Here is a 12142-nt window from a genome sequence, read left to right as displayed (position 1 = left end):
TTACTCTGAATATTAGATTTTTTTTAAAAAAGTTATATATTTTATAAAATATTTTTTTACATTTAGATGATATTTGCTGTCACTCATAAATCTTCTCATGTAAATAAAAACACTAATAAAACATTCTCAAATGTAATCTTTATCAAATATTAAGTTACTATATTAATATACATTTTTCAAACTGTATGTTTTAGTGTTGTAATGCCTAAATTCACTTGTAGCAAATCTTTGATTTTAGTTTTATTTTTATTTTTCAATTTACCTCGTCCTAGACAAATCATTGACCATATTTATTGGTTTTATGCAATAACATGAAATTACTTATTTTTAAGTGTTTAATTTTAATATTGTACATCCCTCAATTTGTACATTTCTCATCAAATTCTTTAAAAATACTCTAAGCTGTTCTATCCATATTAATTGTTTTTTCTCTACTGTACTATACAGTATTTCAACAATTTTCTAATTAAAAAAAATGTTAAGTTGATAATTTCATAAAACATAACTTAGAACTCAAATAAGTCTCCTGAGAAGTGAAAGAGCAACCTCTGGGGAACATTATTTGAGCAGTTTCACCTGTTGTTGTTGGTTGTGTGTTTATGATTTGCTTGACGACTTATTTTATTCAGCCATTTCATCTCTTTCATCAGATGCTGTGCAATGTTGAGTCTACATGTCACCTAAAGACAAAATCAATACATATGCATGCTTATCCCATTAGTGGGATGGCTAGATTTGTAAATTGGTTGCAGGGATAAGTGTGTATGTACACATTCATGTGTAGAGAGAGATTATTTTTGATCCCTATGCTCATGCTGTAGCCTTTATTGATCACTGAGAATTACAGTCCATTATGCTTTACGAACATAAAAGGGTTTCAGAGGGCTACTGGCGTAATTCATTCAAGTAGACTGGGATCATGCTCACTCGCTATGTGCATTTTCAAATATGACGGATACATCAAAATGTTACAAAATGTTATTTGTGCAGGACATATCGTTCCAGTAGTGATATTTCTATACTATTACAGTATTCATTAATCTTTTGAGTTAACTTTTATTTTTATGTTTTTTTTTTTTGTTTTAGACATTATGTGCTTTTGTTTTTTATTAGCTTTTTTATATTTCTATTGAGCTTTGATTTATTTTTATTTCAGTTTTAGTAACTTTAAAACTTCAGGTAGTTGCCATGGTAACATTTCTAAACTTTTTTTGAAGTTGAAGTTTTTCCATCTAATATTTATATTTTATTTATTTCAGCTTTATTTCAATTACCGAAAATTATTTTAAATATTTTGTTTTAATTAACAGTAACAACACTGCTCTTGGACAGTTGATCTTGAACGGGTGTTTGATAACATTTTTGTGTTTTGTTTTCTTTATGTATCGTGCATTTTGTCATCTGAATTTTTTGAGGAAGCACTTTTTTTAAATGAAAAAAAGTGTGCTTGCAGTGAACAATTTCCAGCTTCCCTGGAGTTCTTGCCCTCTTGTTTCTGCCAGATTGTCTCACTTACTTTAGAGTAAATGCAGTATATTCTCTCTATTTCGGCTACAGGTGTGTGGTTGTGTGTGTGTGTGTGTGTGTGTGTGTGTGTGTGTGTGTGTGTGTGTGTGTGTGTGTGTGTGTGTGTGTGTGTGTGCATGTAAGCAAGAGTAGCTTAGCTGTGTGGGAGGAGGTACAAAATGTTTTCTTCCCCACCTAGAGTTGTCTTCTTTCCCGTTAACTTGTTTATAGCATTATTAAATTATCATTTTACCACAGGAATGCATAAGCAATTTTCAGTGTCACAGTCTTCATGTGTCTGAATCAGCCTGGTCTCTTTCTGAACCACTGTTTACAAAAATGCAGGAAACAATGCTGCAAAGCATTGAATCAAATGAGTGATCAAATGAAAACATGAGCCTTTTTGCCATTTTGCGGCAATATAGTGCGGTCACCATACAGTGAGAAACATGAAGCCACTAGCCTGATGCTGTTATTAGTTGCTATTAGCTTACTGCATACTATGCAGTATGTAGGATATAGTATGCAGTATGCTTTATTTACTAAGTTAGTAGTAGGTATTTCATTACAGCTGGCAGTATACTGTATAGCAGAAATAATATTAGAGAGTAGTATAAAAAGTATGCTATTCTGCACACATTCAAGCATAACCATAGAAAATGCGAAATAATAAAATACTCTTTCATCAAGACTTTTTGCTATGTGTTTTTTTTTACTTGCATTTTGGATGTTAGTCATGTTTGTGACTCTTGGCAGGTTATAAAAAAAGAGCGGGTATTTGCGCCACATAAACCAGTCTATAAAAATGGGAAAACATCTTTAATATGACACCATCATAAAACTTGCAAGTTTTTAATGGAACTGAACGAGCTGAATGAGTAACTTTTTGGTTTTGTTTTAAAATCAGTTTGACTAATTTGTGACCCATTTTGTATTTGCAGAGTAAAGATATTGGCATTCAGATGCACGAGGAGCTGGTGAAAGTGACGAACGAGCTGTACACTGTGAGTATAATGTCTCTCAATCTCTCTCCCTTTATTTTTCCTTCTCTCTATTTTTCTCGCTCTCCCTCTGAATGGAGCTCTCACCCGCTGTGTCCTGCCATGCACCATGGAAACGCTGACTCTCCGGCCAAGAACAAAAACAGTTTGGCAGTGCGACAGTTTGAAGAAGAAAGAAACTGTTGCTTCACATAGTTTTCTATTAAAGGATGGGAAACTGATTTTTTTTAGGGAATAATGAAAGTGGTACTATTTGTGATTGTGGTAGTCATGGGAAAATAGTTGATTGGTAGAGACGCCTGTTCCACGCCTTTTTAAGCTTCATAGTAGTCACTTCTTCAGACGCTTCCTCATTGCATTTTAATTTGCTTCAGAATCTGGGTCATTAGGAGCTGAAATCCTTCTTTGATTCCATCGCTTTAGTTTCTTTTACATCAACAGTTTCACATCAACCAAAATGCATGCTCTTTCTTTTTTTCATTCTGGATGAAACCCAAGTAACCTCTGCAAAGGAGCAGGCTGAGATTAATGTTGTCACCCATGACAAGACATCAGAGAAGATTCTTCTCTATCGCTCGACCTGTTCCAGATGTCCCTTTTGCTTCTTTATGCAGGTGGCATAGTAATATGTCTCCCCTGTATTCCTGAATGGAACTAGCTACAGTGTAGCTCATATGGTCATTCTCCTGTTGTCTCATCTCTTGACTGCGGCTGTTCATCACAGTGTCAAACAAGTCTAAAATATGAATGAACTCCACCTACCACACAAGATCTAAAACTATAAATAACCATTCTGATGCCATTTTTAAAATACTTAAGAGCACAAACATGATACTTATGAATCAGAGAGACACTGTTTCTTCCTTTAAAATGTTGAAACGCACTCATATGCGGTTTGGGATCTGCCGCTCTGACGCTGATGTGTTTCAAGGTCACTGACAGGAGTGTAATGTATCGCTGGAGAAGACATGGGAGAGGATCATTATCCTTTCCCTGCCACTCTTCTCTGTCCTCTCTTTTCCTCAAATAAAGCCTTGTCAGAATACCGAATCCCTGCAGAAAAATCGAAATTATTATGTTCTGCATCATTTTGGTCACAAAATATTTAGTGTACTTTTTCTTCGAAGTAGGAAGTAGTGTGGGCTTTTAACTGTATTATTAGATGAAAGCCTGTGCGCAATATATATATATATATATATATACACACACATATACATACAGTATATATATATATATATATATATATATATATATACAGTACCAGTCAAAAGTTTGGAAACATTACTATTTTTAATGTTTTTGAAAGAAGTCTCTTATGCTCATCAAGCCTGCAGTTAAAAAAAAAAACAAAAAAAACAAAAAAAAAACAGTAATATTATGAAATATTATTACAATTTAAAATAATGGTTCTCTTTTTTAATATACTTTAAAATGTAATTTTTTTTTTGTGATGGAAAGCTGAATTTTCATCAGCAAGTACTCCAGTCTTTGGTGTCTTATGATCCTTCAGAAATCATTCTAATATGCTGATTTATGATCAATGTTGGAAACAGTTGTGCTGCTTAATATTTTTTTTATAACCTGAGATACTTTTTTCAGGATTATTTGATGAATAAAAAGTTAAAAAGAACTGTATTTATTTAGAATAGAAATCTTTTGTAACAATATACACTACCGTTCAAAAGTTTGGGAACAATAACTATTTTTTTTTAAGAAATTAGTACTTTAATTCAACAAGGATGCGTTAAATTGATAAAAGGTGATGGTAACGATTTATATTGTTAGAAATTTTTTATTTTGAATAAATGCTGTTTTTATGAATAAATGCTGTTAACGTTTTACTCATCAATGAATCCTGAAAAAAGTATTCCAAAAAAAATATATTAAACAGCACAACTGTTTGCATCATTGATAATAACTGAGTATCAAATCATCATATTAGAATGATTTCTGAAGGATCATAAGACACCAAAGACTGGAGTACTTGCTGATGAAAATTCAGCTTTGCATCACAAAAATAAATTACATTTTAAAATATATAAAAAAAGAGAACCATTATTTTAAATTGTAATAATATTTCATAATATTACTGTTTTTTTTTTTTTTTTACTGCAGGCTTGATGAGCATAAAAGACTTCTTTCAAAAACATTAAAAATAGTAATGTTTCCAAACTTTTGACTGGTATATACATACATACATAAAGTTATGCCATGAAACTCTAGATGTTGCTGGCTGATCTGCTTGCAATCACATCATTCTCTATAGCGCACAGCTGATTGGTTCCTGCTGTATCAGTAGCCAATGAGCAGCGAGCTCAACCTTCAAATACTGGTCAGCATTTCAGAAACCCTTCACCTTCCCCAGCTCCACCTGTATAGATGTGCTATGGGTAATTCATGTATGCTAGTTTGTACAGCAGCAGCAGAATGTCTTACTTGCTCTCAGCAGAGTGTTGTGTGTGTATTGGCAGTAGCAAGTTTCATACTTGCTCTGCAGCAGCAGCAGCAGCAGCAGCGTAACAGATCTATTCCACCAAAACCAAACATATTAACATTGACATATCCATTACCATGCCAAACACTCTGAGAGTTGTTATGACAGAAATATATTTATACTACAGCGCTGTTGAAGCTTGGTTTCTAGTTGGTTGATGTACATTCTTAGGTGTGCGATTATTTTTCAGGAAATGCACAGCAAAAGTAGTTCCACTCACGTCTTGACCGCATTACAATGTCATATCCCTTCTTTAAATATTTCAGCTATTTCAAAGGGCCTTGTAGTTACAGCTATCCAACCAACACTAACAAAGACATTGACCAAAGAAATAAATATAACGAACAATAGACTTTTTTTAAGTACAATTTGACCATATATAATTTCCTATTTGGCCCCTTTGAGGTTATTGGCATACAGTATGCCAATAACAGCACTCTATTGCCAATGTCAATAGACACACATTTTCTGTTTTAAATTTTCAGGGAATATTGTATAAAATAATAAAATAACAATTTAAATATATTAACATTTTATATACACTTTAAATATCAGTGTCTATGGGATTTAAATTCCCTTAGGTTGACCACTAACTTAAATTATTCAGTAGACTGAGTATTATGCTAAACAGTGTTATGAATATTAAAAAAATTGTCAGACTTTGCTAACCTCTACATTACATTTGCTTGATAGAGCATGGCTTGCTTATGATCAACTGTTCTTGATATACAGTTTGACAATAAAAATGAAAGCGAGTCTGCACTAGACGCTTTAAGTATTGATCCTTCTGCCTCTCTTCTGTGGTTTGAGTTATGTGTTCTGAATGTAGAATAATAAATATGAATGTAAAGCTTCTATAGTCCCAATGTGAAATTTCTGCATTAGTTTTGCCGTGTTTCTTGGGCATTAAATACGCAATTTCGACGTATTGTGTCAATCAGACTGAATTTTTTTACATTTGTGGAAAGTATGTATTTTCAGCAGCTTTTGCCAGGGAACAGGCCTGTAATAAATGAGAGCTGAAGCACATTGAAATATAGGTTGTGTATGAGAACAGCAATTCTTTTTCCTAAATGATGGCATAACAACTCATTATAAATTCTGTAGCTGTAAGGAAATTAGTCTATAGCGCAGTGCCCTTGTACAACTGCACTTGAAGCCCTATTAAACATGCATCTATGCATAAGAATTTAACTGTTGACTTTGGGAGCCCCTCCCCAAAGACATAGACATGTGACTTCAGTTCATGTGAAAGAATTGCAGGCCCTCAAACCCCATTTCGGCTAGGTTGCAGCTCTTTCCTCTGTTATGGTGTGGTACAAGGAGAAATCATAATATGTTGATTGCAGAAACTGAAGTCCTGCCTTTCCTTCCTATTCTGTTACATTCTGAACAAGATTGTCATTCATCCTCATGCTTCAGGGTCTTAAAGGCATCAGCCTGCACACAGTGAGGACCATCGATCTGAAATGACGAATGAGTCAGCGCTACCCATTTAGCCAGTTGAACCTCATTCTTCTTGTCGATCACAAGGTCTTACAAAAGACAGTCTGTCTTTGACCAGTTGATGGAAATAGTTAACTTGGAATTTCTCAATTTTCAGCAGTGCTTAAGAGGTTGAAATGGTAGCAGTTAGGGTGTGTACCACGGTACAAAAGCATGTAGACGTGCTCCAGGCAGTTTGTGTGGAAATGGAAGTTGTATATAAATCATTGCTTGTTAGTTTAAGGTCTCTGGCTAATGCTCAAATGCTGAGCTAATGCGGCTTAGCAAAGGATGAGAGTGAGACTATCCTTGCACAGCTCTCGGACAAACCTAAGTGGCCACAAAACCTCAAGGCAGTGGTGCTAGATGTGAGAATATTTGTTACATTTTTCAACCTAAGAATGGTGAGAATGCACTTCACAGCTAAAATATATACTTTTTAGAGATCAGTTTCATTGGTGCTACAATTATTTTATTTCATTTCATTAAAAATTGCAATATATACTGTATATATATACAGCAACCATATTTAGTTTGTTGTAACCAGGAGGAGGAGTTATCCATGAGGTTACATGTGGTTACTATGATCTTATTACAAAGTACCTCAGTTAAACTGTGGTTATTTTGCAAGAACTGCAACAAATTTTCATCAGGGCTGTAGCAGGACAGAGTTTGCAATCATATTAAAAGTCATTTGTATGAGACGGTTTAGATTGTATTTCAATATTTTCCCTAATCATAACAACAGGATTGTGTGTACATCAGAATTACACGTGTTTAAATATATCCCAGAGCTGTATCTAATGTCAGCTTTGCCCTAGCTTTGCTCTTTACAGCTTAGGTCATCTCACCTCAACATGCCTGTAAATACAATTTTGATGCTGGAGGATTGCCAGTCATATCCATCAAACCTGCTTGTAAACATGTTCCTTTGCTGTGTTCTCTTTGAGGGGTATGGGCTGATGGGTGACAGCTTTGAGAGGAGCTGAGTGCTAACCTAGATTTTTTTCCTGCACTGGAGTACATTGATCCTGTCAAATTTACTCACTAGCGTAGTATTTTTATTCACGATTTGCAGTTTCAAGAATGCCACTTTTCTTGAAGAGTGTTGTGGTCTTACTGAGTTTGTAAAAGTGGTTTTAGCCTGTTTTGTGTCATTTAAAATTTTCATTTTTTTTTTCTGATGGATCAGTTCTAAGCTATATTATTTGGACGTAATAGTACACCCATGCTGATGTCGGCAAGGTTTCTATGTAATAGTTTAGCCTAGCCGCTAGCGCATTCATTGTAACATTCAAACATGCATGCTACAGCTTCTAGCACCAGATCTTGCAATGGCTGCATCATTTGCACAACCACATGTGAAACGGCAGAGTACACGTCTAGAAATCGGTTAGCTTGAAGACATTTCACACATCTGTGCATGTTTACTAGACCCTGTTTAAGGGGCTGGTGGTGATCTGTCCTGGGGCATGACACAGCTAGCACTACTCTGAGAAACATCATTTGCATCCTCTTCCTAATGAGCTTGAGGAAACAGCTTTTTCCATCAGGGAATACTAGGGACATTGGGCCTGGATACTGAGTAACGGTTAATGACTGGAACATGTTATTAGTTCGAAGAACAAGGCTAATGGTGTAGGTGTATTGAATTTAGAACATTTAACATGGCTTCACCATGGTCTGCATGTGTATGTCTACCTTTTGAATTATCTGTGACTGAAATAGTCTACATTTTGTGGTTGATATCATTCATAAAATTATTTTCCGATTTTCTTTTGACCGTAAAGACGTTCCAATTTTTTTGACAGTAACTAGACATTTACTAAAAGAAAAGTATCACGGTATCGACAAAAACATTTCGGAGCACAAAATGTCAATATTGATAAATGTTTTTTGAGCACCAAATCAGCATATGCAATGATTTCTGAAGGATCATGTGACACTGAAGACTGGAGTAATGATGCTGAAAATTCAGATTTGCTATCACAGGAACAAGTTACATTTTTAAAATAGAAAACATTTATTTTAATTTGTAAAAAATGTTCACAATATTACGGTTTTACTGTATTTTTGTTCAAATAATGCAGCCTTTGATGACCAAAAGAGAAAAACAAAAATCAGACAAAATCATAAAGAAAAAGAAAAACTTACAGAGTGGTAGTGTGTCATATTACTGAAAGATAATGTAAATTTTTTCATGTTAAAATATTTTCTTCTATCCCAGTTTAATGTCAGAGTTAAGTAATAGGAGTGTAAATATTTACTCTGATTATTTATTGAATTATTATTTTTTTATTAGTTTTTTGGTCAAATCTTGTTTCATCTAACATTTTTGTTCATTATTGATTATATTACACCATAAATCGTATGTTTTGGTAATAAATGTATATATGATTGGGTATCATTATAGTAATTGTAATCCGTTATTGAACTCAGTAAATTATACATTGAATTAAACATTTTAGATGGCTTGCTACACTCCTGATAAGTAAGTAATTTGCAGGTTGACATGCTCCACGGAAGAAAGTAAGTCAAATTGTACTTATATACTTTAACGCAACAATGCACAAAGTGTTTTACACAATATAAAAACACAATCATTACAATACATTAATGAAGAGCTATACACAGTACATAAAGAAACAAAAAAATCAACACCCAAAATACGCGATGCGAGCGGCACGATGTGTCACAACAAAAGACAGCAGAACCTATTATAATCAGTGATGTTGTCTACACTGGAAGCGGCACGACACAACAAATCCTTGACAGTAAACTGATGCCTCGTTCAATTTATGACGTACTCCAAGCACTCGCGATACTTCTCATTGGAAGGACAAATGGATTTGCAACATTGTAGACGCTGTGTTACAGTGTAAATAATGTCAGAATTATGTCAGAACTTTTCCTATATGTAAGCTATTCATGAGTTAACTTCCACAAAAAGTGTGAACACTGTGACTCTTGTGCTTTTAAAGCATTGTTTGTTTGAGGGGTTTTACAACTTCTGGCTTAACCAATCTGTACATTTTGAGACAATACTATGTTCATATTATACCACTAGTAGCCCAGACACATTTAATCTTTAAATCACAGAGGAAACAGCACTAAAAGCATGCATAGTGCCATCGTGCGGATGCACTTGATGACCTCCTCTGAAATGAGCTGATGATCTGTGCGTGTAAAGTTAGAGTGAAATAGCTGAGTGCATGTACATTAATGTCAGGGAGGGTCGCTGCAGATGAGCAGTCTGCGGACGCCTGCAGGCTGGCTGATTTAATAAGCATTTTATTGAAAACATCGTCTGACGTGCATCTGCCGGCTATAAGGGGAGGAATAAAGCAGGGCAATGGTGCAGAGAGCCCCCCCCCCCCCCAGAGCCTTCTATTGTTTGAGCAGAGAGGATAATGGGGTTGAATAGCAGACTGGGTCACACCAATCAGACATGAGGTAAAATATTTTGCATTGTTGCGAACACCTGTGTCATACACTGGGCCGGTGTACTGACGAAACATGCTACCTATCAGATTGGGCTACCAAAAATATATTTGCATTGTTTTAAGGTTAGGTTTTGATTAGGGGTAGGTATGGACGCTAAAAATATCCCACAAACACCCCACTTCACACACACAATCATGTGAAAGACTGGAGATTTAGTTTATTAATAAAATTGCATTAAAATAAAGGCATACACAAGCATGTTTTCTGTCCCCCCCCCCCCTTTCTATAATGTAAAAACAAAAAATCCACATGCAACCACTAGTACAGTTGCAAATGCAAATTTTGTATTATATTTTATAATAAGTATATAAGAAGATTCGGGAGAATTCCCCCTGGACCGCTGATAAATAGGGCTGGCAGTAGTACCACTTCAACATAAAGACAGTTTCACACAGGACCCTAGACTGTACGAGACTCAGAAGCCACAAGTCTCAAGTTCATTTTCAATTAAAAAACACACAGAAAGTGACAAATTGGTGGTAGTTCTAGTAGCGCCGAAGCGAGGGTTATAAATATTATAAAAGTATATGGCTACACATGCATAAGCCTACATTTCAGAAGCATGTGTCTGGCTTTAAAATCATTTCTAGGCACTACTATGTAGAATGAAGAAAAGTTCATTTAGATTCAGAATAACTAAGGAGGTGATAACTTGTTGATATAATTTAAATAATTTCCAAACGAATGTCCAAAAAATGAAGGATACTGTAAATAAAAAGAGCTCAGAGCTCAAAAAATAAACAAAGCTCACACAGGGACCTCTGTAGTCAGAGTCAGCAAAATGTGCGGTTTTGTTTGAATCAGCTTTGTGTTTCATACACATTTCCTTCAGAATCTCATTGTCTTTAGATCGCCCCCTCCTTCAGCCTCTGTCATCCCGGGCTTGAGTGGAAGGCTTGGACTCGTGGTGGAAAGAGGCAGGATTATGGCTGGTATTTCTGCCAAGTCCATACTCCTATGCATATTCATGAGCTGGCCTGTTCTGTAGAGCTGACGGGAATACATTTGATCCTCCTCAACTGAGAACTGCACAGCTTCCCTGGAATGAAACTAGTCTGGAGATCATTTCAAGGCAGTCTCAGGATTGAGTTGTTTTGAATCACCATAGAGAAGTATAATTGTTCGATGTTAGTTAGACCTACTTTCTTCTATCTCAGTTTAATGTGCAGAGATGATATTAAAGGATTCGTTCATCCCAAAATGAGAATTCTGTCATTTACTCACCTTCATGTTGTTCAAACCTGTATGACTTTCCTTGTTCTATGGAGCACAATATTTTGCAGTCTGTTCACACTGCACTTTTCTGTATAATCATGAAGAAAATGGTAAAGTAAAAAAAATACACTATACACAAGTCTCTTATGCTCACCAAAGCTGGATTTATCTGATTAAAAATACATTAAAACAGTAATATTGTGAAATGTTTCTATTTTTCTATATTGTAAAATTTGATTTATTCATTTGATAGCAACGCTGAATTTTCAGCATCATTACTCCAGTCTTCAGTGTCACATGATCCTTCAGAAATCATTCTAATGTGCTGATTTGGTGCTCAAGAAACAATTCTTTTTATGCTGAAAACAGTTTTGCTGCTTAATATTTTTGTAGAACCCGTTTTTCAGGATTCTTTGATGAATAGAAAGTAAAAAAGAGACATTTATAATGCTACAAATTATTTCCATTTGAAACAAATACTGTCACTTTTGAACATTTGAATGCATCCTGCTGAATAAATAGTATCAATTTATAAATATATAATTTATTAAAATATATTTTTTTTCTTCTGAAAATATTCCCTTGTTCCATTGGTCTCAAATCCAATTTGTGCTTCCAGTATTCCAACAGATGTGATGTTAATGATGCAAAGCCCCTTGTTGTAATTATTTGGAAATGTGAATGAAATTTGGCAGTACAATGGAAGATTATCAGTGAATAATGACAATTTTCAGCCTGTTTATAAAAAAAATAAAAAATAGAATAAATTTAAACCGCATTTATTTGGAGCAGGATTTTGGACCAATGAGATATCAGAGTGGGCGGGGCTACCAAATGGAACATAGCAGAAATTAAAAATATCTGCAAAATATCACTTGTCATTTTCACAGCAAGATTTTATCACTAGTATGTGTGTACAGTATGTGTGATGCTGTTA

The 12142-nt window shown here is 34.8% G+C and overlaps 1 protein-coding gene across 3 annotated transcripts in view; it reads left to right on the top strand.

Annotated features, from left to right (window-relative positions):
• The window catches only part of srgap3 (SLIT-ROBO Rho GTPase activating protein 3), an 89717-nt gene that overhangs the window by 41472 nt on the left and 36103 nt on the right, over window positions 1-12142 (top strand). For all 3 annotated transcript variants that reach the window (XM_081381572.1, XM_081381574.1, XM_081381573.1), the window contains exon 4: window positions 2448-2510. In XM_081381572.1, coding sequence (XP_081237698.1) covers window positions 2448-2510 — 63 coding nt within the window. The remainder of the gene's footprint in view (window positions 1-2447; window positions 2511-12142) is intronic.

The sequence above is a fragment of the Scardinius erythrophthalmus genome (assembly GCF_964197995.2).
Source record: "Scardinius erythrophthalmus genome assembly, chromosome: 12".
Lineage (NCBI taxonomy): Eukaryota > Metazoa > Chordata > Actinopteri > Cypriniformes > Leuciscidae > Scardinius > Scardinius erythrophthalmus.
This window is presented reverse-complemented; position numbering and strand designations above follow the sequence as displayed.